Source organism: Tauraco erythrolophus, chromosome Z, assembly GCF_009769465.1.
Source record: "Tauraco erythrolophus isolate bTauEry1 chromosome Z, bTauEry1.pri, whole genome shotgun sequence".
Taxonomy (NCBI): Eukaryota; Metazoa; Chordata; class Aves; order Musophagiformes; family Musophagidae; genus Tauraco; species Tauraco erythrolophus.
The window spans coordinates 27,751,068-27,777,015 of NC_141496.1; the positions used below are offsets into that span (position 1 = coordinate 27,751,068).

At 44.3% G+C, this 25,948-nt stretch overlaps 1 protein-coding gene across 1 annotated transcript in view; it reads right to left on the reverse strand.

The window, feature by feature from the left end:
- Window positions 1–25,948, reverse strand: part of THBS4 (thrombospondin 4) — a 43,586-nt gene continuing 17,638 nt past the window's right edge. The window contains exons 6-22 of the mRNA XM_086629935.1: window positions 25,491–25,542; window positions 23,972–24,144; window positions 20,625–20,762; window positions 19,904–19,981; window positions 18,187–18,339; window positions 16,714–16,818; window positions 16,414–16,521; window positions 14,712–14,871; window positions 11,343–11,461; window positions 9,854–9,906; window positions 7,608–7,801; window positions 7,142–7,320; window positions 5,324–5,372; window positions 5,043–5,239; window positions 4,362–4,534; window positions 2,036–2,175; window positions 1–62 (exon numbers count right to left, since the gene is read on the reverse strand). Coding sequence (XP_086486061.1) covers window positions 1–62; window positions 2,036–2,175; window positions 4,362–4,534; window positions 5,043–5,239; window positions 5,324–5,372; window positions 7,142–7,320; window positions 7,608–7,801; window positions 9,854–9,906; window positions 11,343–11,461; window positions 14,712–14,871; window positions 16,414–16,521; window positions 16,714–16,818; window positions 18,187–18,339; window positions 19,904–19,981; window positions 20,625–20,762; window positions 23,972–24,144; window positions 25,491–25,542 — 2,133 coding nt within the window. The remainder of the gene's footprint in view (window positions 63–2,035; window positions 2,176–4,361; window positions 4,535–5,042; window positions 5,240–5,323; window positions 5,373–7,141; window positions 7,321–7,607; window positions 7,802–9,853; window positions 9,907–11,342; window positions 11,462–14,711; window positions 14,872–16,413; window positions 16,522–16,713; window positions 16,819–18,186; window positions 18,340–19,903; window positions 19,982–20,624; window positions 20,763–23,971; window positions 24,145–25,490; window positions 25,543–25,948) is intronic.

Sequence of the window (25,948 nt, forward strand, 5' to 3'; positions counted from 1 at the left end):
TTAAATATCCCCAACGCCAAACTGCTGAGCTTGAAATTCTTGAAAGTCCTCTGGGATGGTGTCTGTAAACAGGAAAATATGCAAAAGTTCAATCTCTTCTGACAAAATCAAGGAGCACTTAATGAATTACCCACGTAGTCTTTTTTAGGTAACATGCCTTCTCTTCTATTTACACATTAAGAACAAACTGGGAATGTTTTCAGTTTTAGCTATGTACCACTGAGAAACACAGAGAGGCTAACAAGACAGTGATGCGCTGCAGTGCAAGCCCATAATTATGAATCTTCAAATCACATTTCCAACAGAAAGCTTTGGGCTTCCACTCTTACATTTTTACTTAGAAACACTGACCAGAAAGGCAGAAAAAGTGGTTGTCCTCCTCTGCACCCCAGACACGTTTGTAGCGCCAGCGTTTCTGTTTCTCATGTACTAACTGAACTTCCCTGTGATGGTTTCCCACGCCACAAGAAGGGACAGAAACATTAACCCAAGGACCAATTGCAACTGGTTTAAAAGCTTGAGAACTGGCAAAGGGACCCAGAGATGGGTCAGTGTTGTAAGGCTGACTGCAGATCGGTCTGAAGCATTGAGTTTGCTGTGTGCCTTTGCCAGATCTCAGAACAGTTTATCTGGAGAGCCACAGAGCTAACCGTAGAGCTAAGGCTGCAGCCAAAGATGGAGCCATAGCAATGAAGCTCAACTGTCTGACCTCAACTTTACGCTGATTATTTCCACCCTGATGCAGGACAAGTTAACTCCAAACTCAGAAAAGGAAGAATATAAATACACACAGTATATAGAAAAAAAGGGGTATGGCCTTTGCTTTTTGTTGATCACTTCTTTTTCTGAGCCTTGAAATTTCTTTTTAAGCTTTTTCTGCAAATGTAGGAACTTGTCGGAAATAAAAGCAGGGATACCTGCGGACTCCAGAGACTTCTCTGAGTGGGTTTCATTGACTTGCTGCAGTGCCTGCAGCAAAGCCACTGCCTGCTCAATGCCAGAAAAGTATCTGCGACTTCAGTGGCAGCTTTGAAACATGCTTTCTGGGAAACCACGTACTGTTTGAGACTCTTATCAAGTAATTTTTAATTATAAGCACCACTGTCTAGGAGTTCCCCTGTTTAACCATGACCTGCAAGCGCCAGCCGAGGTGTACTGAGTGCCTAAGAACCAGCATCCATCACCAGAACAAGCCATGACACCAAGGTCTGGCCATGCAGTGGCTGGGTCCAGGCTGGGTCCACTGCAGACTGAGCTGGGCTTCTGGAATCCACAGAAAGCAGACAAGGAAACTATTCCAACATGACTAGTCACTTATTTTCCTAAGGCTGCATTCCTCAGGTAGGGGTTGGTGCTGAGAGGAGGGAGGACTGTCCCTCCAACTCCATCTCAAGCTAGCTGAACTGCTGCCAGGGCAGAAATAACAACATTAACAGCTTCTGTGTGAGTGACCAGGTTTGAGTTATTCCATTTAATGGGTGATCAGGGCTAAGCTGTGAGGCTCTCACCCCAAGAGGAGTCAGCCAGCACGTTCCCAGACAGTCCAAGCATTCCTCCGTGGGAGGAAGGGCATCTTATAATCTTGTCCTGCCACAGACAGGAGCTACCAGGAAGTGCATGAGTGACACTGACGCCTGGTGTCGGATCCCACTGGCTCTCCAGGTTTATTTCACCTTGTATTCAGAGCTGAAGGCATCCTACATACATGATGGCCTCAGTATATTGTCCGTGTACAACTCTCATGGTTGGCTGGTTTTAAATGTTTCTAATTCTCTGATGACAGCTATACTACTTAGTTGGCACAATCTCTGCAGCAGAGTGACTGCTCTGGGAGGAGTGGTTGTGAGGTGTTAGTTCCCGTCTGGCTGGGCTGCAGCGTGATGCTGGTGTCAGGGGAGGCATTTCACAGCTGTGAATAACTTGTAAATGAAAAGCAAAGGAAAGGATGCAAAACGGCTCAATCCAACAGCCACACTACCAGCTCTTCATGGTCACTTGCTAGTTGTTAGCTAAAATGACATAAGAGCAACGTTACCATTGCAGCGGTATTTCAGGTTGGACCAAATAATGTTTTCCTGAGAGAAGCAGAAAACTCCAAGCCGTCCTCCACGCATCGTGGTGTCTATAGTCACACCAGAGTCTGCCACTAGGTCAGAGCCTTCATAAAATCTTGCCCTTAGTGAAAGCAAACAGAAGAAGCTCTGTTAGGTCTTTTCTGAGACTGCAACATTCACAAAAGTAATTTCATTATCCATGGTGACTCTAGCCTTGGACATGCTATCCTCCCATCAAGCCCCAGGAAGAAAAAGCATTAAGATAGCTCCTCTGTAGGCTGGGAACTGAAGCAATGCAGCACGCTGGCAAGAGCTGAGCAGGGAGGGTGTTGTTGTGGTGGTGGTTTTTTTTACACATCCTAGGAAAGCCTTTGAATGTTTTTTCCTGTCATCAGTCAGGCTGCAAACTTTAACTCTTGAAAAATTCCAGAGTCGATAGTTATAGGAGAAAGGGAGAACCAGATTAGATTGGTTGAAAGAGGCCAGATGGATATTGTCTCACACAGTTCGAAGCTAAACTTTTTTTTTCTAAAAAAAATAGGCAAAGTTTCAAACAAACAGTTTGGAAACTTAAACTTGAATGTGAGATTTCTTTAAAAATGTGACTATGATTAACCCCAGGAACAGATTTGATGATCTGGCATCTTCTTGTTAGAAAACCCATCAGCAAATTCCCAAATAGCTCTGGGAAGAGCTGCACCCTGCCAGCTCCCCAGCACGTGTCCTGTACTGAGGGCTCAAGAGGGACAACACTGGAGCCAGCTGAGCTGCTGCAGCATTGCCTACACCAGGTCCTCAGCCTCTGGGGTACTGGGTAAATGACTTAAGAGGATGATCCGCCTGGAGGGCCCTGTTTTGGATGAGGACACTGCTGGTTTGACATGCAAGAAAATAGCAAGTGGTGAAGGGAAAGAAAGTTCTTGTGTCTTTTCAGAAAATAAGGAAAAAAAAAACAAACAAACAATTCCTGTTATGTTCCTGGGTTTATTTCCTGATTTGCTGAGGCAGTTCAAAAGGGTCTGTACAATGAACAGAGTTTGCTGTCTTTCAAATTTCCATGGAATAGGCTGGCTGAAGTCACTTTTTCCTAAGCTTCCTTGAAGCCTCGGAAAACTTTGCTAGACACAGTATGGTGTGTGGCATGTGGCCTAAACAGACCACAGCGAGATGTGGACAGAGAGCTGGCAGACGTTTGCTTTAGGGCTGGCTGCCTTGAGTTTTTGAAGAATTTCATTAACACTGACTTTGCCACCTTTCCCAGTTACAGGGGGTTAATTAATTAGGCTGGCTAGAGAGACTGCAACCACAGGCAGATGTTTACTCATGAAGCAGCTTCACAAACAGCTTGGTCTAAAGAAAAGTTGCCATTCAAAATCTGTTCACTACTGCCCTGTGACTGGGACACAATAATTGACAGTATAAATGTTCCTAATCCATTTCAGCATAAAGTCCACGCTCACTCCAATTACTGAAGACAATGCTCTGCACCAGACAAGTGGAATTATACCATCAAGTTACTGCATCTCAGCTGCAGGGTAGTGATTGTTTGAAGAACTACCTTACCTGTATTTCTGTTCTATTATAAGGTTGCAAAACCTGAGCTGATGATGCCAGAACAGTTTATTTTTCACATTTCAACATCAAACTTGATCAGCAAGTATAATTCCTGCTGACCTGGATGTTGCAGAGTGAAATGTTTCTTCCTGAATGGTGAATTTTTTTTAAATAACTTTTTTTTTTTTTCCCAAGTAACAAAATAAGAATAGATAACATGCAATAACATGCATTACATAGCTTTGACAAACTTTCTGAATATATGCTATGTAATCTCAAATCAATCACGTCAAGATAATTACTGATCTTAATTAGGATCACAACCTTTAAGTGGACAACTTCTACTAATTCTGTTATCCCAGAATATGCAAATGAACTATCACAATTCCAACAAAAATATTCTAAAAGATCAAAATTAAGAAATTTTGAAATGCATTGTTTTTCAGACCAGTGGCCAGTAGTGGCTTGGAAAACAAGGTATTAAAGCCAGAAAAGGAGTTATTAGGGTAGGGCACAGTTACAACAGCCAGATGGTAGAAAACTTCAATTACAAACAGGCTTAGCATAGAGTTGTCTTTCCCAGGAAAATAAGTGGAGGCTGAATTTCGAAAGTCTAATCTGTTACAAGGCTTCATCAGTGAAAATCCCAGACATATTATAAATTCTCAGTTATCATCTGAATTAGGTGTTGAGAAGCAACAGCTTATGCAGACACGTATCTGCACTCACCTTACCTGTCCTTTCCTCTCTTACCTGATGTAACCGATCTGAGGTCTGTGCTGCAAGAACCAGCGGTAGGAGACTTTGTCTTTCCACCCTACATTTCGAGGGTCCTTCCACAGCAGCCGGACCTGATCAATGGTGTCTCCCGTGTGCCACAGGGAGTTGCGGAGGTGCTCACCAGGGCCTGTCTTGGATTTCACAGCCTGCGGAAAAACAATTTTCCAACGCTGATCACAGAGAAAGGTGACTGTCAGGAGCTCTTAAGTCTTTTTGAAGCAGCCAACAGGTCTGTAGAAGTACCCTTCCTCCTCCTCCTCCTCACAAGCCCCCTAACTTCTCTTACACAACCACAGCCACTGCTTGCATGGAAAAGCAACCTGGACCAGGGAGGAGGAGGCAATTTGACCAGTTACAGTCAAAGCACAATGAGAGCAGAAACTCAATGCTCCAGCTGATGAGCAGGAGCAAGACTGGGGATGAAGCTCCTTAAAAAAAGGTTCCATTAACAGGGTTGAGTGGCAGCTGCCTGACTTCACAGTTTTGACACCTGTTGCAGGGAGAGAACAGCAGTCGGGCAGCATGGCCATCGCACAGTGCAACGGCTTAGCCCATGGCAGTCAGGTGGCAGGGTGGCATGGCCAACATACAGCAGGATGGCATAGCTGGGCTGTAGTGACCACTGTGTCCCCAGCTAGGAGCCAAGAGCAGTACCTTTAGCTGAATGCCGGGTTCCGCAACAGCTCTGAAGGGAGTCGCTTGCCAGTACGTCTGTTCAGTCTGTTTCCACATTACCACATAAAAGCTAGAACTGTCTTGATAACCAAAAATAAAGCCAGCGTAGTCATCATCTGTCACCGTGTTCACATGGAAAGTGCCCTCAAAGTCAACACCATTAAAAGCTGTGTAACCTGAGGATACACGCAGGTTAGAAACAAGTCTGCATAAAATGTGTTCACGTGCTATAAACTTGGATCTCAGAAGAGGATACATACCAACAGCAAGGCCAGGGTCGCTGTTCATAGTCTGCACAATTTCCATGCCCTGTAAGAGTAAATTCAGGGTGGTTAGACTCCACCTGATTACAGACTGGATTGTTGGGCTGAGGCCAATGGCATGAGCTTTAATAAGGCCAAGTGCAGAGTCCTTCACTTGGGGTATAAAAACCCCAAGCATCGCTATAGGCTCGGGGAAGAGTGGCTGGAGAGCTGCCTGGCGGAGAAGGACCTGGGGGTGTTGGTTGACTACCGGCTTGATATGAGCCAGCAGTGTGCCCAGGTGCACAAAAAGGCCAATGGGATACTGGCGTGTATCAAGAATAGTGTGACCAGCAGGAGCAGGGAAGTGATCCTGCCCCTGTACTCGGCACTGGTGAGGCCACACCTGGAATATTGTGTCCAGTTTTGGGCCCCTCGCTTTAAGAGAGATATTGAGCTCCTGGAGCGAGTCCAAAGAAGGGCGACTAAACTGGTCAAGGGGCTGGAAAATAAAACTTATGAGGAGCGGCTGAGGGAGTTGGGGCTGTTTAGCCTGGAGAAGAGGAGGCTGAGGGGAGACCTGATTACGGCCTACAAATACTTGAGAAAAGATGGTGGGGAGGTGGGGGAAGGGCTCTTTACATTAGTGATGGGTGATAGGACAAGAGGAAATGGGCATAAGCTTAGTCAGGGGAGATTCAGGTTGGATGTTAGGAAGTATTTCTTCTCTGAAAGGGTTGTCAGCCACTGGAATAGGCTGCCCAGGGAGGTGGTTGAGTCCCCATCCCTGGATGTGTTTAAGAATAGGGTGGATGATCTACTTGAGGATATGGTTTAATGGGGATTAGGGATGGTTGGACTCGATGATCTATAAGGTCTTTTCCAACCTAGAAATCTATGAATGAATCTATGAATGAATCCGTGACGAGCTGGGTTGGCTAAGGCTGGCAGCCTCTTCTGGCCTCCCTTTAGCACCCCCTTCATCTGCCACCTCTGTTTGCTTGCAACGTGCCTGTAACACTTGTAGATCTGAATGAAAATGAGAACTATAGTCAAATACTAATGTTTCAGCTGCTTGGTACCCCAAGTCAGGAAAGCTTTTTCTTTTCCCATTGCAGAATTGGCAATGCCGGTACTCTGATTCTTTCTTTCCTTAACCCTAGTCTTCTTCTGGAAATCACTGAACCTAGCCAGAACTGGAGATGGGATTGGAGGTGGAGGACAGGCGGGAACGAGGGCTAGGGGGAAAAGAGCTTTTCCTAGGCTTAGCTCCTACGGTTTGGTCATGGATTTCAGGATTAAACTGACTGCCAGGACTGGATTAAGGAAGGTGTACACATCTCAGCTGGCTTGGCAGAGACTTTGGCAATGGGAAAAAATTGCCCATTCCTTGTGACTCAGAACACATTAGCCTCCTGAAGGCTAGAATTTGTTAGTGTAAATAACAGTTATTGGACTCCATCTGGGAGTAAATGCTCTACTATACAACAGGTCAGACTTTCAAATTCTGGGAAGGATTAAGGAAACTGTTTTGCTACAGAAACATTTCCATAGGGTGACACAAAAGTCTCATGTTTGCCTTTGTGGCAGCAGTGAAATCCACTGAGAACAAGCTGACCAGCCTGTAGCTCTTTTAGATTATTAGAAGCATGGAGCTCCAAGCTATCACATGCTAAAAGAAAGTACCTTCATTTTAACTCCTGTAAAATAGTCAACCAACCAACAGCTTCCACTTTTCACTTGTTGGACAAAGGTCCAGCAATTACAGAGACAGTTTTACTGTAGTTTGCAGATGATCTTTCTCAGACAGGTAAGAAAGAGCAGATGTATTCTTACCTGGTTCAGAACCACCCAGTTGGGATCAATCTGCGCATCCCCCTCTGGGTCCAGCACCACTGTCTGATAGGCCCTGAAGTCTGTCAAGGTGATCTCTGCGTTCTCAGGGCACACATCGATCCGATCAATCACTGTATCCTGGTCAAAATCCGATTCACAGATATCCCCAACTCCATCACCTGAATGCATCAGAGAAGTGAAAGCAGATTTATGGTGCAGCAAGTAGTCACATCTGGCTGAGTCATTGGATCAGGGTGTCTGAGAAGCTGGTGGAGTCTCAGCCCCGATGGCTGCAGTGCCTGAGGAGGGGACCTGAGGAACTCTGCCTTGGCCAAAGGGCCACTGTGTGTTGGGGTCCATCCTGGGACAAGCACGTGTGGTGACTGTGTTGGATCTGGTGCACATGTGTGATGCCTGGGGCATGTAGTGCCTAAGCACAGAAATGGCTCCCGAAGACCCATCTTACCATTATCATCTTCCTGCCCAGGGTTGGGGACCAGCCTGCAGTTGTCAGGGCCTGGTGGCAAGAGGTCAGGAATGCCGTCGTTATCATCGTCCTCGTCACACTCATCACCCAACCCATCCTTATCCGTGTCCAGCTGGGAGCTGTTAATGATGGTGGGGCAGTTGTCTGTACTGTCCTGGTGCCCATCACCATCGCTGCGAGCACAGAAACAAAAAGAAATGTCACACCAACATCAGCTCCCCATGCCTCTGCGTGGGGGACGACATGGGTACCTGAGTGGGGAATGCACTGAAGGCACATCCACAGCTGGAAACAGACCAGCAGGGCACCAGGACCTGGTGTTGCTCAGGTGGCTGAACAGTGAGGAGATGAGGAACAAACAGAGACTGTATGATAAGGTGGCAGGAAGATGAAGACTAAGCCTGCAGCTATAAAAATATTCAGATAAGGAAAAGAAAAAGAAGCCTTACATGGTGCAGGAAAAGATACTGGAGCCCAAGATCCCAAAACACATCAGCTCCTAAAAGGCATGTAAGACACATCCAACAAGTGCAGTCACGAATCAAAAGGTACCCAGGAGACAGCAAGAACTCAACAGCTGGTGTCCCTTGTCACACATGTTGTCCACAAGTGTCTTGGTGCTCATGAACATGCAGGTGTGAGCGTGAATGAAAATTTATGGGACACTCTGCATGAGCATCTGAAATTGGTCTTGTTTAAAAACAAGAACCACCTTCACCCTCTTGCAAAGCAAGTTTTGTCACATTACGGTCCCACAGGGAAGCTGGGCAGTGAGAAAGAGCAGAAAGTCTATAGCTCCCAAGCACCCTTCCAGCCCACGGCTGCATCAGCTGCTTACAGCGAAGAGTCACCAGGAATGGGGACACAGACTATAGGAAAGGGTCTGGGAAGTTACAAGGTGGCTGCCTTCTTTCTCCATGCTGACGGTTAAGTGCACGTGTGCAAAAAAGTGGCCTGAAGCCAGGTGTCTTTTGTTCACACACCATAAACACAACGGTTTCGGCGATAAGCAGGTGTATTTCCCCTCAGAGGTTTTTGCCTAGCACAGGAAGAGCAGAAGTGATGTGCAGCCAAATTAAGGAAGGCAAAGCTGCAGCTTACAGCTATGCGTATTCCCACCTATCTCCCCCTACTTAAGAACAATGCTTTAATTTCAAGTCAGAGCAACTAATGTCTGCACATTCTTGAGACGAAATGCAATGAGGACCATCCATGTGTATCTATCGCAAGGTTAACCTCAGGCAGAGAGCTACAGCATTTCTACCAGGAAATGCTTCATACACATTAGTTAGGTTTGAGGAAAAAAAAAGAAAACATGCCTTTTTTTAAAACAGGAAAAAAAAACAGGGCAACATCTACTTAGAAGTCAAACGGCTCCCAGCTGGGGACCTTGGCAGGTATTGCCCAAGACTGGCAATGCTCCCTGCAGAGGTGGGGAAGTGTGCTGCCCATGCTTAGGGTCCCAGACAGCAGCACCCACCAACAGCCCTGGGGTGAGACCTTGCAGCTGTCTGTGGCTGGTGAAATGCTGTGCCGGCACAGGATTTATCACTTCCCTTTCCTCTTGCTTTAAGTGAGGAGCACAGGGGAGGACTTGCCACCCCTGAAGCTGCTTACGCTGAAGCTGCTTCCAGCCAGGCATTAGCAGTTTGTCATGGGACATGCTCCCCTGAATGGTCAGGGCACGTAAAAGTCATAGAGGAGCCTTGCCACTCTTGTCCTAAAGCAAAGGGGTTTATCTGCCAATGTTTTACACTTGATAATAAAGTTCTGCTTCTGAAACACTGGGCTCTTACGGAAAACCTTGCAGCCCTGAAAATTTCTGGGCTAAAATTTTGGCTAAAGAAAAAAAAGAAAGAAAAGAGGAATGAAAAATAAATGAAAGAAAAAAGACCTTAGCTCACTGGGAAGCTCTGAGCAGTGCTCTGGGTTTTACAGCCAGAGAACTGCTCTGAATGTCACTTCCACAGGAATTCACAGGAAGCCTGTGTGGACGCAGGGCTAAAGGTGAAGGGCTCTGTAACTGCACTGCTACAGGGGAGTGAACTATCCAGACTGACAAATCATAACACTGTTTTTAAAATAACATCTCTTTGAGGAGGTATTGGAATTAAATCCAGGCTAGTCTGAGGGATTACAGCTCTCCAGGAATCAGCAGTGTGCTTCAGCTCAAGACTAGCCTCTTCCATTTTCCTGGTGCCGTTACGAGCCACACCACAGCATACCTGTCCTGATTGGTATCGCAGGAATCTCCAACCAGGTCATTGTCAATATCCGACTGCAAAAGGAAACAAGAGATAAGTTCCAGTATCAGCTGCTGAGAGCATCTATTAACACAGCAGTATTAAACCAAAACACAACCAAATTAAATACAATTAAAATAAAGCATGGAAAGCCATTTGTTTTACAAAAGGTATTTTCTTGTTTGCATCATTCATCTAATCAAAAAATCAGTTTTATTAAAGAAAGAAAAAACAGACAATGAATAAACAGGGTTAAACTTGATTGGGGCAGTTCAAGCAAGAGGAGTAGTTCAAGCAAAATTCCTCTACTACTGGAAATATATATCCCTCATTTTTACCCAAGGTTGATTTCTTAAGCAGCTTTAAAAATCTACCATGTTTCTCTAAAGTTTCCAGCACTTTTTGTTAGTCACAACGGGCTTAATCAGAATTCAAAAAAGTCCCACTGACTTCTCACCCAGGAGCAGTGAAAGTTTTGCTAAATAAGGACACAGCATTTTGTCCTAATTAAAGAAATACCAGGCGTAACTAAGTCACACCACTGTGTGGAGTCTGACATTGGACTCCGTGGGACTGGAGCATGCCCACATTTCAGAGCATGACAGTAGAATCACAGAATCATAGACTGGTTTAGGTTGAAAGGGACCTCAAAGATCATCTAGTTCCAACCCCCCTGCCATGGGCAGGGACATCTGCCACTAGATCAGGTTGCTCAAAACTTCATCCAATCTGGTCTTAAACACTTCCAGGGAGGATGCAGCCACAACTTCACTGGGCAACCTGTCCCAGTGCTCACCACCCTCAGAGTGAAGAACTTCTTCCTTGTATCTAATTGAAACCTCCACTCTTTCAATTTAAAGCCATTGCCCCTTGTCCTGTCACTACACGCCCTTGTAAAAAGTCCCTCTCCAGCTTTCCTGTAGGCTCCCTTTAAGTACTGGAAGGCTGCTAGAAGGTCTCCCCGGAGCCTTCTCTTCTCCAGGCTGAACAGCCTCAACTCTCTCAGCCCGTCTTCATAGCAGAGGTGCTCCAGCCCTCAGATCGTCTTTGAGGCCCTCCTCTGGACTCGCTTCAATAGCTCCATGTCCTTCTTGTGTTGGGGACTCCAGAGCTGAATGCAGTACTCCAGGTGAGGTCTCACGAGAGCAGAGTAGAGGGGCAGAATCACCTCCCTCAACCTGCTGGCCACGCACCTTTTGCTGCAGCCCAGGATACAGTTGGTTTTCTGGGCTGCAAGCACACCCTGAAGAAGACAATGACACTGGCAAGGCAGACATGCTAACAACATCCCAAGCTAGAAGAATACACCTGATTGCTCAGGAGAGTTTGAAGCTCCCTAAAACCTTCTTAAACCCCTACTGTTAAAAAATAAACACTATGGCTGCATGGGCTGCCTCATTCTCTTGCACTTTTTTGGATCTCAGCAGTCGTTCTCCCTAAACGAGTTTTTTTTTTCCTTCTGCCCGCTAACCTGGTTTGGGTTGCTGATTGTAGGGCAGCTGTCGCAGGCATCACCAACACCATCATTATCCTTGTCCTCCTGGTCTTGGTTGGGGATCCTCTGACAGTTATCCAAAAGGTTCTTAATACCTAGCGAAAAGTGGACTGGATGTTAGTTAAAAACTACTCCCGTATTTGTTTTTTGGCAACATAAACATCAAGAACAGTAAAGACACTATTCCTTTTTAGCAACTACTTAATCTTGTAATGACATTATAAACCTGCACAGCAAATCTTTCTTATGTGTGCATCCCTTCATTTAATAGAAGTTAGAATCTTCTTGCTAAAGAACTTTCAACCCTGTGGAAAGATAACAGAAATTGGGGGGAATGGAAGAATGCTGTTTCCCAAAGTTCAGTTTGCATTTTAACATAAGCTGTAATATTAGAGCAGCTTTGAAGTACGACGTGGTTGCTGCTCCCAAAAACGGAATGCGGTTGGCATGGACAAGGCCTGCTCAGACCGAGCGGAACGTACAACATCCTTGAAATGGGGAGTAGAGTGGCACAGAGGTACCACAGCTCATCTCTGTTATCAGGGATAGAGAGTGACTGGCAAAGATAACCACATAGCTGCCATAAAGGAAGATGAATCATAACTGCTGCATCAGTAATGATGGTGAAATTGTGTTCTGAAGCTGAACTTTGCTCATTATAATGTCATTATAATACCAAAACACACCTCCATCTCAAAAGCTACCCGTCTCTGGGCTGCAACCACCCCTCACTGAGCATGCGCTCTGAAATTCTTCTAGCCTATACCTTTAAAACAAAGCGAGGAAAATTTACACCAATCCTAAAAAAGGTACATATGACTAGTCACTCAAGCTCCACCTGAAAGTAAAAACCAGTATAAAAACGTGTCCTAGTTTTAGCTGGGACAGTTAGCTCTTCTTTTTAACAGCTAGAAGAGCTCCGTGTTTTGGTTTTACTCAGAGGCTCGCTCTGAGAAGAATGTTGATAGCAAGTTGATGTTTGTGGTTGGACGTGAGACTCCAAGGACTTTTCAGTGTGCCGGAGTGCAGAAGCGCGGCGGGATAAGGGGGGAGCATAGTTGGGACAAGGGGGACACGATTCCCCTTGTGATTTGTGGTGGAACTTAAGATTGAGGGCCAAACTGGCCAATTAGTATTCCATATCATTCAGCGTCATGCCCAGTATAAAAGTGAGGGTCAGCTGGACAGAAGGGCTTTTGCGCTTTGGCTCTTTCGCCGCTTCTGATCTTTTGCACTTGCTGCGCTTTTGCTCTATTGCCTTTTTTCCCCCTCTCTCTCCCAGTACTCCCACTCTCGGAGTACTCTCTCTCTCTCTCTCTGCTCTTCTCTATTTCGGGGCCTCGCGTTCATCCGGGATTGCAGCTTCAGGACGAGACGGGCTTCACATACGAGGGGGTGGTGAGCATCTACACTGTGTATTAAATCATCTGTATTAAATTGTTCTTATCTCAACCCACGGGTTTCCTGTTTCTCCTTTAATTCTCTCCCTCATTCCTGGGGGTGGGGGAGGGGGAGTGACCGGCTGTGTGGGAGGGTCAGCCTAACCCAAGACAAAACGGCTTAAGAGAAGGGGATGTTGGGGGAAGACGTCCATCAGAACGTCTGGGACAAGTCGATGGGCTGGACCTCTCTTCTCCACCCCCATAGGGACACCTATTGGGTAAAAGCTCTGTATTATGTGCTCTTAGTTACTAACACCTTGCTAGCTAATTAAAATCATCACTGATCAGTTCTGTTTGTATATGGTTCCAAGTTTGTTTTCACAGTCAGTGTCTTATCATAGAATCATAGAATGGTTAGGGTTGGAAGGGACCTTAAAGATCATCTAGTTCCAACCCCCCTGCCATGGGCAGGGAAAGCCTTCACTACACCAGGTTGCCCAAAGCCTCATCCAACCTGGCCTTGAACACTGCCAGGGATGGGGCATCCACAACTTCTCTGGGCAACCTGTTCCACTGCCTCACCACCCTCAGAGTGAAAAATTTCTTCCTTATATCTAACCTAAATCTGCCCTCTTTCAGTTTACATCCATTGCCCCTTGTCCTATCACTATACACCCTTGTAAAAAGTCCCTCTCCAGCTTTCCTGTAGGCTCCCTTTAAGTACTGGAAGGCTGCTAGAAGGTCTCCCCAGAGCCTTCTCTTCTCCAGGCTGAACAGCCTCAACTCTCTCAGCCCGTCTTCATAGCAGAGGTGCTCCAGCCCTCGGATCATCTTCGTGGCCCTCCTCTGGACTCGTTCCAGTAGCTCTATGTCCTTCTTGTGTTAGGGACTCCAGAGCTAAACACAGTATTCCAGGTGGGGTCTCATGAGAGTTGAGTAGAGGGGCAGAATCACCTCCCTTGACCTGCTGGCCACGCACCTTTTGCTGCAGCCCAGGATACGGTTGGCTTTCTGGGCTACCAGCGCACATTGCCGGCTCATGGTGAGCTTCTCATCGACCAGCACTCCCAAGTCCTTTTCCTCCGGGCTGCTCTCAATCCATTATCACCACCTATCTTTGAACCTGTTTCCTGTCACAAACGTGTATGATAAAATTGCTTTATCTATAAGTTTCTGGGAACTTCAATAATTGATATAAGGGATACAAGGGATTTTGTCTCAGTGCCGCTGCCTGTGAGAGTCCCCAAACAGGTCAGATGACCACCCTCCAACCTTGTGGGCTGTCCAGAGAGACTTGTGCCAGTGACGCTGTCAGCGTAAGCCTGACAGGCTTGTCAAATTGTAAAGATTTCAAGGAAGCTCTCCTTCTCCTGAAATGGAGAGTGGCAGGCAGATCGGATACAAGGGTCTTGTCTTTCTTGGGAAACAGGCAGGCTGGTTGAATTGAAAAGGGCTTGAGGTAGTCCCTCTCTCTGTCCCCTATCAACCCAACATCGCACCTTATCATGACAAACCTCATCATGCACACTTCATTAATTAAACACAACTCATTCTATCCTGTTCCCTGCATCATAGCTTACAGACGGGTCATTTCACCTTCGTTATTACATTTGAAGGGTTGTGATTTTTTCACTTCTTTCAAGCCTCCTACAGCAATGAAAATAATACATTAGGTAGCTCTTGAGCATCTGGGACAAGGCAGCAGCTGGATACTCTGGTACGTGTTTGCACCTTTAAGGAATTACTGAATTACAAGGACCTTGGGTTATACTTGAAACTTGGTTTATCATTACAGTGTTCAGTGCTTCCGATGGAGGTTAAAAGATATAAATTAATCTTTCGTGAAGAAAGACAACGTGTTACATGGCCCTTGGCAGCTGGTGACAGGAAATATCCTAACAGACAGCACGCTCTGGGCAAGTTTTAAGAACATCAGAGAAGCTGGAAGGGAAGAATTACCAACCATCTCCATCCATGTCATCATCACAAGCATCTCCCTTCCCATCACCATCTGTGTCTCTCTGGTCATTATTCAGGACATTGCGGCAGTTGTCACAAGCATCTCCAAAGATATCTTGGTCACCGTTTCTCTGGTTAACATTGGGAGCCAAGACACAGTTATCCTGCAAGAGACACAGATCCAAATCAGACATTAACTGGGTCCCGAATCTTTAATTTGTACTTTAGTGGATTTATATAACTCTTGTATTCATTTCTACTTTCACAAAAAATCATTATTGTGAGCAGTTTGACTTTTTAAGTGAGTATTAGCTCTGGATCAGATTTCACTGTCTCCCTCAAAGCTCTGCTTTGAACCACACCATAGGAACCCTAAACCTAAACACCTAGTATAATAAGGTTTTATTATTTATATTTATATAAATAATATAAATATTAAATATTAAATATTTATATTTATATTTATATTTATATTTATATTTTATTTATAACTGACTTCTGATTCTCATTTTCGATGTGTCCACGGCAAGTAACCAGTTTTGGTGCCCTGGTTTCCTTACATGTCCTTCTCAAAAGCGGCAGATCAGAGACCCTGACTGGGTTTGTAGATGCTCTCGGTGAAAGGCCGTTGCCCCCTTCTGGTAGAGACTCAAACCAAAGCTGAAACACTTGGAAAAATACTCTTTGATGCAAAAAGGTAAAAGTCTAATTTTTTTTCAACCAAGCTGCTATTGACTCTCTAAGACTATCAGGAGGCATATAGGGAACACTATTTCAAAGTGGTGTAAACTGTCCTCTCCCATCTAGCACACCCATGACCTCATCCTCTTGCACATACAGAGGCAGAACAGAGCTTAGCAACAACAGAGCAGTTACTTGATTTTGAAGGTGCTGAACCTGCATATAAATTTACAGTTGAAGGAGGATTTAACATCTTTCCTTACAGAACATTAATAAAATCAGTTGCTTCAAGCTAACAGAATTTAGGGTTGGCCCCTGTGGCAAAACAGCCTGAGACAGACCTTCTGTGATTTCTAGTCTGCCCTAGCTCCACATGAACATCTGCACTCTGGATAGCGTGTTTTTGTTGTCTTCCTTGGAAGTGCATTAAGCAATACCACAGAAAGATCTTGATGCAGAACAACAGCAGGCGTGTAAGGATACAGAGTGAACACAAAAGATGTTTTATGGTCTGAATTTATTCTCTGATATATTCTGCAGTAGTGTACCCACATGGAAACCTCTTTCGCTTTGAGAACATGATTCAAAGCTTTTTCAAGTTATTGGCAAGATGCTCATTAATTTATGCGGGTTTTGGAGCCCTCATGGATTGTGATGTCAGGTCAACCTGCTCTTTAAAAATCAAGACACTAATGCAAGTCATATTCCTGAAGACCATGGTATAGGAGAGCACAATAGGACACAAGTTCTGTACACAAAAAGCTCTAGAATTCAATGCTAAAATATAGCAAGGGAGCATACACTGGTGGGATTTAAGGCTGAGTAAGATAGCCTGGGTGTTTTAGGTCTTAAAATAGCGAGCATTATATAAAAGAAAAAGACGGGATTTAGAGAGCTGCTGACAGTGATGGGTATGGCATAATCTCAGGCAAATAGTAGTGAGCCAGATTTCAAAATCACTGCCTATTGCAGCAATGTGAAATCCTGTTTGCATGGAATCCTGCACCCTGATCTATACACAGCACCTGCTCATTGGGAATGCCATCTCCATCCGCATCGTCATCACAGGCATCTCCAATGCCATCACCATCAGCATCTTCTTGTCCAGAGTTTGGAACAAATCTGCAATTGTCCTAGACAAAAAATGAGACATGTCTTTTCATAGACTTTTTCTATTATTGTTTTAATTAATTCATCAAATAAAATACAATTTATCCAGAGAAATTAAATAGCTTGAAAAAAGATTAATACATCTACTCATGTTTCTTCCACTCTTCACCCCATCATGCTTTGAATTATTACAGGATTAAGAAAGAATTTCTTACCTTTCTGCAGTTTTCAGCAGAGCATGAGAGTTCTTCGTTAGGGTAGCCGTCAATGTCAACATCTTTTCCACAAATATAACCATCACCAGCCCAGCCAATGCCACACTATCAATAAAACACCATGGTAGTACTACCAAAAGGTTAACAAGTCACTGCAGGAATACTCAAGAGGGAAAACCCACATCAGTCTTGAAAACACTAATATACAGAAGGCACAGACAGACACTGACGTACAATGAGGTACACTTTGGCATTTCTCAATGTGGAAGGAAAATCTCTGTTTCAAGCCCTCTATATCTAGGCACAGCTAGAAAGAGCTAAGACTTAATGTTAAATGGAATGTGTGCCTGCAACACCTAATGATTTCAGTGGACGCTATAGATTTCTTTTAGATACTGGTCAGGAATCAATTTTGGTTCCTTACCTGGAGGTGAAGAAAAAGAAAAGTGGGTACCTAGGCAGAATATGCACCTAGCATCTCAGCAAGAGGCTTATGGTTAGATGGGATGACTGTTTTGTTCAGTATCTCAAAAATACACCTGCAACTAAAGGAAGTTTGAAGAGAAAAACTGAGCTGACAGTTATTAAATTTGCATCAGCAAAGCAAGTGCATCTGCACACAAGTTTCTCCTAGCCAATTACACTGGTACTGTTTCAAAGCAACGCCTAATTTGTGTTGTAACTGAAGATACATGAAGAACTGCATGTCAAACTCTGGCCTTCCCTTAAAATGAGGACTTGCCTAACACAAGTATCTAGGCCTCTTCTCATTACAGGATGGACCTGAAATATCCTAGATTATTCTCCTTTGAAACACATGTGCTTAAAAATGAGACCAAACGAAGTGCGAGCAAAAGCATGCGCTGTATCCAAATTTAGGACACAGAATTAGTCTCTTGCTTCCACTTACAAGCCAGAAAAACTAAGTAATATACTTTAGTTAGACTCTTACAATGAAAATTCATATGCCACTTGGTGCTCCTTTGCTCCCACTGCTGGAAACCACAGTACAGCCTACCTGTGCCTAGAATCTGCGGTCTCGCTTGGAAAAATACCATCTTTATCTGCAGGCAAGTACAGGCACATTGGGTATGCAGAGAGGATCCCTAATCACAGCTATGAAGCTGAGCACCAGGAGAGGAATTTGTCCTTGTGATGTCTTCTGTAGACACTTGACTGGCCTTTCTGAGGAGACTATAGAAAGTCTATAAAAGCCATTCCCAGAAAGATCTAATTACACAGACACAGTAAAAATGGTACACAAGCACAGCTGCCTTACAGACCTGCTGCAAGAGGTAAAACAATTGCAAGATAAACTCAGCCTGATTATTTTCACAATAAGGGGCATCTGGGCCAGTGCACCACAATCTGGTTAAAACATCCCACTATATAAAATGAGCACAAAATCTTTCTCAGTTGTGGCCTAAAAAAGGCTATGTTTCACTGTACAAATGCAAGAATTTATGAACTCACAATACATGTCACCTCTCCCCTCCTCTCCTCAATACAACGGGCATGAATGCTGCATGGATTGAGGGCTCGGTTTCTGCAGCTTCTCTCAGCCTGGCATCCCCGGGCTTGGTCTCCTGTATATCCTGGTTTGCACTGGCCGCAGCGGTAAGACCCCTGTAAGAACAAAAAGTTACTAGCCAGCCTTTTAACGGGACTTTTTTTCTTTTAAAGCAAGCATGTGAATGAGATTCATGTCACACTGCTTATGCTGTGCAGCTATAGTTTTTCATCCATCAAGGCTTCTTGCACTGTGAACAAACTTTTATTTTCTATAGGAAATTCAGGTTTGATTCCCATAATGCACGTTGGAAAACACGCTCAACTCTCTCCTGTTTAGACCATCTTTTGTTAAGCCAGAGAAAAGTCACGTAGCAGCAAAAGCTTCTTCATGATGCCTCGTCCCTGCCAGCATCACTCTGAGCTGCTTCCAGGTGGCCAAAACTTTGTGTAAAATTATAAACAGCACCTGCTGAATCAGACTAGATGCTCTTTATTTCAGTGTAAAGCAGACCCATCAGTTTATCTAAACTCAACTGAGCATAAATTTTAATCAAAGAGAGACAAGGAAGTTCATCATGTCTTTGCCCCATTTTGGGGTTTTTTTTTTTTGACTTAAATGTTTTTAAGCTGATTTGAGCTAAACCTTGTTCTTCAGAAAATGATTTAGGAGTTGAAGACAGAGTCATCCTCATTTACACTGCAATAAAACATCCATGTAACCTTTTGTGGCGGTTTACCTAGATGTATATATATATTTTATATCTGTGCCACTCTCTTGTGTAAACAAGCGCAAAGGAGCTAAGCCAAGGAATCCAAGTGTGTGCTGGGACAATCACTACATGAGATATGAACAGACAAATGCTGGTAAGAAGAGGTCTTCTTTAGCCATCTAATGTGTATTTTGTCTCTATCTCACATACTTGTAGATTTGAAACCTATGACATAAAAGTTAATTGAAAACACTTGCAGATTGTAACCTGTTACAATAACCTATAGGATATTTGTAACCTATAACAAAAAAGTTGATTGAAAACAATCTTTTTTCCTTATAGAGAATAATTATTTTTGACATGTCAAGGAACAGAAACAAGCACATCTCTGTGACAAACATGTGCCTTCATCCCTTTGTGAAACGGAGGCACTTGACAAAACTTCACTCTTCCCATATAAAGCCTGTTGGAGACACTGTCAGGATTGTCCCAGCCCACCATGACAGATACATTCACTAACTCCGTCCCAGCTGAAACCGCGACAGCATAAACCCGGGCCGGCGGGCAGCTCCCCCGGCGCTCGGCACCCGCTCAGCCACTCTGCTTTCTATCGCAGGCGGCTGCGGGGCTTCTCTGCCCGGCGGCTCCTGCCCTGCCTTCTCCAAACACACGTGGAAGCCGCTTCGCTGTCACTTTCCGACGGAGTCCCGGCGGGGCGGAGCCGAGCCGCGGCCGCGGTGCGCCGGATTCCCGCGGGGCGCGCCCGGAGCCGGAGCTGCCGGAGCGCCGTGGGCAGCTCCCGGCGGCCCGAGCACGCAGCTCCGCTCTCTGTAAAGCATTCTTTGGTTTAGACGAAGCCAACAAACAAATTGTTATTATTCGGCTCTTCGGTCAGAGCCATAAATCCAATCCTCGCCTCATGGAGTTTTAAAACAATTTTTTAAAGCTGCAAATGAAAAGGGGCTTACCAAAGTGTTTATGCAGTGGGAATTTGGAACACAGAGTCCGAGTCCACCATTCTGACATTCATCAATATCTAAGCAGACCTAGCAATACAACAAATCAACATGTAATAAAAACATCAATTTGAGATCCAAGTCCGAAGAAAAAACAGTAAAGTTTAAGTCTAAGAAAGTTTGAGAAAAGAGTCACAGCCTCTCCTGAAACCGTGCTCAGAATGGCACAGGCATACTCATAGGCTAACTTGCCAATGGATCTCCTGACACATATAAACCTTGAGCAGACCACAATACAGACAGAAACTGTCAACCTTAGGATGGGCTTCTAGTTTGCCCGCAGAAGTTTACATGAGAACTACGTTCCCCTTGTAGGGTGCTACAAGACCATACGAAAAAAGACAGTAAAATAGGCCTTTTCTATCATAATCTTCCTAGTTCGAAGACAGTTTACAGAAATCAACAGACTCGCCTTTAAAATTGATCAGAGCTACCTACGAAGATAATTACATTTTTTCTTGTCGCCACACCGGTCCTGAGTATTAGACTGTTAATGCTCCCGCTAAAGCCAAGCAAACACAGCTCAGATCTTCTAACTGAAACACTCGTGAGCTTTGCCCAACTGCACAAGGCAATTATGGAATGACTGAAGTATAAATAAAAGGCGATATGGATGCACTGATATAAACCAGGACCTTGCAATGGCAGCTGCCGCAGGGATGCTGCCACTCACCTGCTTATTGCTCTTGGCGTAGCTGACTCCTATGCCTTGCACAGTTTGTCCTGTATATCCTGGGGGACAGGCCTCGCATCGGAAACCTGGAGCAGCATTCACACATCGCACTCCAGGGAAGCAAGGGCTGTAACGACACTGCAAAGAAAAAAGTGAACCAAGCACATGTTCGTGCTTCAGTAACATCCGGACTCTTGATGACATACATGCACAGATCTCTCAGTCAAAGGCAATGCTACAGGCCACGTCTGTATGTCTTCTGTTCAGAGTTGCCTTACAGAGGAAACAGTCTCTGCAGGTATTTCTGACCCCAGTAGGTCTTTGGCTACCTGTGTAATGTAAGTAACATTTGCAATCTTCAATCAGAGCCTGTAGTTGATGCTCTAAGCTCTGATCCCCCAATTCTTCCTTTTGCGGGGCAGGTTCAGCTCCCTTGGAGGCTGAGCGCCTCCTGGAAGGGTCCTGACCACAATATCAGGAAATCTGTGTAACTCCAACCCACTCTATGGTCCTGCAGTTGTGTTTTGTATACACAGAAGTGGCAGCAGTGTTTTCCCTCATTTCTGTTTGGGTAAATCACATAGCCAGAACTAACCCAAACATGAGCCAGATGAGCAAGGACGTGTGAGTAGCACCCAAACATTTCTAGACTGGAGGCCCGCAGACAACCCTCAGCACTTCTCCCAAAGTACCATGTGCGCACAGCATCAGCCTTGGCTGGAGGGCACTGTTGGCTTCATTGCCTCACGCAGTTTTATGGAACAGCTGTGACCCATTTCACTGGTCTTGTGAGTGCCAGTTTGGGAATCACATCCCAAATTACTGCCTGTCCAACGTCAACACTAGCCGCTAGGTAATATTTGTAAGAGTACTGAAAACATCAACATGTCATCATGCTCCATATAGCTCAAAGACAACAATAAATAAGAAACATGAGAAAGAAAAACAAAAGAGATTTTAAAATATAACTTTTTTTCCCCTCTCCATTGCTAACACAAAAACATCCGCAAAATGGAGGGAGAACGAGCCAGAAGATATCCCCTTACTACAAACATACACCTTGTAACCAAACACACACACCAGGGAGCAAGAAAACGTATGCTTAATATCAAAGCGTGTTTGATGGAAAGATTTGTTACAAGTAGGTCCACAACTAGCGTAAGGAAAATGTAAACTGAAACAGACATTTTGTGCTCTTTATTTGCTACGGATTTTTTATTGTAGGCAGCAGAGGGCACTCAAATCACACCGTACACAGAGCAGAGGGGCAGCTCCCAAGATACTGGGCATCAGCATATGAAAGTAATGTCTTCAAACGGGTAACGAATAAGGGAGCATATTGCAGAGATGCTAACAGCTTCAGAAAAGATGATTGCAACTCTTAGTGAGGAAGCTTCTAGATTAGTCTTTATCAGAATTTGTACATTAACTTCTTTTTAAATGCCAGTTAGTAGAAAGTACAGAAATGGTTTATTCAGTGGAAGAGATGCTCTCCCAGAAGAGATTCCTAAAGAGCTTCCAGAAAATAAAAAACTTACTTTCCTTCTTAGTCTCAGCTAACTCAGGAAAACAAATAATATGACACATCCCCTCTTATTAGACAATGAAAAGCTGTTGCCATTTATTATCTCCTTTTTCCTCCTGCACAACCGTAAGTGAAAATCCAGCTATTAAAGGAGATATTTACTGGTGAACAAAACCACACCAGGCTAGATGGCATTTTAGTAGCAGTGTCCACATAAAGACCTCATATGAGCAAGAATGTATCTCTGTGACACTGTTTTGGCAAAATTTCCTCGCTGTTTCTAATGTGAGATCAGGTCTGCCATGTGGAGTGGTGGCAGGAACAGGAAGGCATGTTGATCTCCAGTGGCATAGCCTGACAGCTCACAGAAAACCGCGTTAATGTCAGGCCACTACAGATCAATTTCAGTTTGTTTTCCCACCACTGCTCTTATGGATAGAGTTGCTCCAACCCTGAAAACAGTAGGGAAGAGATTATTGCCACGCTCTGCCTCAATCTGGGCATAGCTCAGGAGGTGGAACTCATCTATGCTGGTAGGCTCCACCTAGGCTAGCATGAGCCTCTCGTTATGGTTGTCTGTGGCATGAAACTCACACCACAGCTGCCTCAGCTTCACCTCTTGCATTCACATTTCAGAGCTTCAACTCCATTTTTCGCACCTTCTGTTGCACCCTGCCAGGTGAGGCAAAAGAAGACATTGCCTACAACTCAGGAGACTTCACACTCAACCCACTTTCTGTCCCCAGTGTTTTTCACAGACAGATTATCATAAGTTGGGCACATTGCATCCTCTCTGCTGATGGCCAGAGGGAGTAAACCAAAAGAGAAGTCAAAGCACATCTCCTGTTGGCTTGGAAGGAGAAAAAAAGGAATTGTTTTTGCTGTTTTACATCATTAGGCTGGTACATTAGTAGTACTGTGTTACCCACAGGTGCAATTAATGATCTAATTTTCCTGGTTCCCTGGTCTATTACATCCAGGTGCTTTTCCACAAAAATCACCAAAGTGTAATGGCAAAAATCATCACACAATAAAAATGCAGTGAAGCTGTAAGTGGTTTTGTTGTTTGTGTTCTCAGTAAGTGTCACATTCCAATTAACACAGGGGTTTTTTTAGTTGTTCAAGATATTGTAAATTTATTAACTCAGTCCTCAATACAAGCAAGCTCTGAATTTCTAACATATAGCACAAAAAAAAAAACAAACAGATTTAAGTCAACATTATCGGCTTTCAACACAACCATAAAGAAGCAAAAGGAACAATAACAATAAATCATAGAATCATAGAATGGCGTAGGCTGGAATAAATGTTTATTTTCTTTCATAGACTTTTAAGGTAAGGCTGAAAACATGGCTCCAATTTGGACTGAAGAGAAGACTTTGGTCTCCAAGGCTGGTTCAGGAGCACTACAATTTAAAAAAACAAAACCCATATTGACAAGAAGTGCTTCTGCAGTTCTGCCTGTAACAGAAGATACTGCATCTTCTTGTAGTATAAAAGCAACTAGGTCAAAAGCTTGTTTTGGTTGTTTCTGGTTGTGTTTTTTTTCAGACATTAAACTGCTTTAAGTGACTTCTCAACTCACCAGGGTATTTGAAGTTTTCACACATATAACCTCCATAAAGTTGCCACAACAGCAAAATAGGGAAATAGAATCCAATCAGAATGAATTAATATTCATTGTGCAAACAATCAGCAAATGCTGAAGACAGCAAGCATCAGCAACCCATTGATATGTATGAAATGGTTGCTTTTTACCTTTTTTTTTCTTTTTTTCTCTCTCTTTTTTTTTTTTTTAATTCAGTGAAACTCACTATTTTACCTCATCGATGTCTGAGCAGGTAACTCCATTTCCTGTGAGCCCTTCAGGGCAGGGGCCACACTGAAATCCCTCCGCTGTCTCCATGCACCTGACTCCCCTGAAGCAGGAATTAACTTCGCATTTGGGTTTACTGCGCCTAGGAAGCTGAGTTGGAAAATTCACAGTTCCCAAACCTTTAAAGCAGAAAGAACAACAGTTTCAGCAAGGGAAAAACATCCATCCTGGCTTTCAGCTGGCAAGCGCTCTAAAGAGATCCCCAAGACACTGCGCAGCAGGGGCTTCATGTTTCTGCACTGCGCTGCTACCAGCTGTGCTGTGGCTGGAGAGACTTCGTGCTGGGAATGGCCCAGCATGTTGCTGCATCCCCAGACAGGGGAAATTAAGGCTATTTTCTTAGGTCCACGTGCTTCTCCTGGCTACACATGGGAGCCCTCCTGCTAGGTTAGTCCCAGCACAGATCTGCTGCTGGCCAGGGGAGGAAACTCTTAAGGCCAGTGACCTCAGATGGCCCAAAGGACTTCAAGTGTGATGGTACAAGTCGTTTCTTTGGCTACATCAGCAACACTACTACTTCAAAAGGAAAACAGTGCCATGGTTTTGCAAGAGCATATCTGACAGTCTACAAATAAGAGGAATAAAGAAGCAGTAGCCGGCAGTCCAGGAACATGCAGCAGGGCGTGCCAGTACACTGGCTTAGATGCACAGAGACCAGCCCTAGGGAAAAGCAAGGTTTTCTGAGACTCTGGCAGGTGCTGAACCTTGGTACTGACGCATGCAGGATTTAAAGACTTTTCCTTTGGCACTTACACAGAAAGGTTAACCAGGCTGGAGCCTGACTTGAGTTTTGATGAGGGTGACAGACTGGGAGAAGAAATCAACTAAAATGCCTGATGAGTCTAAGGCCTTTTGCCCCACCCAGTGAGGGAGGATTTTGGTTTTTACACTGAGCGTGTGTGTGTCCCAATTGTCAGTCATGTAGGAGGCCCATGCAGCGGTATTTGGGAAAGCAGTTATTTCTTCCATTTAGTGAAAAGATGGAGACCACCTTTTGGGTCTTCCTGCTGTTAACCAGTGACTGCCTACTCAGAAGCAGACGACTTTCAGGTGGACTGCACAGGATCTTCCTCAGACTGACAATATCAGCTAGAGCAGAAAATGGTTCCTCCCTTGACTTTCTACTAAGATTGTTTATGAGACATCTGGCAGGCAATGTGCCCAGGAACACGTGGCACAGCTTTGTGGCAGAGTGAGAACTGACAGTACATGGTGAGTGGTACTGCTTAGTTTAATGGGGTTTTATCCCCCAATAGGTGATTGTCAGGTCTACGGAAATTGAAAGCTTTTTCTTTAATGAAAATCTATTTCAAATTTGTGTCCAATATATCTAGAAATTTGTACACAGTATTTTTTAAAAAGTACTTCTTAGAAAACACATAAGCCTCTTGCAATCAATGCTAGTTTTAAAATGACTGTATATCTCATCTGATTGCCTTTTATAGGCAATAACAGGAATACTTACCACATGCTTGGCACTCAGCTATGGTATTTCTCAGAAAAGTTGTTTCTTTGACCTTAAGGTTATAGAAAATAAACATTATTTGGATACAGGCAACTCCAGTTTTCACCTGTCTGCCAGAAGAACCATTATCATTTTCCCCAAATGCCACTCAAACCATGCAACATAGGTATTCTATGTTGAAATGAGATGCTGTTTGTACTCCATAAAATAAGGACAGTGATAATGGTTGTACTTTAGTTCAGCCTTCATCAATAAGACCTTTAAGTATGACATACTTAACTAAAGGCATGTGGCACCAGCAATTCTAGTTCCAAAACCCACCAGCAACCAGAACAAACGCAATTTCAGTTCTGAGCAACAGACCTACCTCTATCTAACAGAGGGCTAGTATGGCTGCTCTAGTTCCTCTCCACTTATGACATTGCATTTTCTGAATCTCAATAAGCAAGTCCCCTACA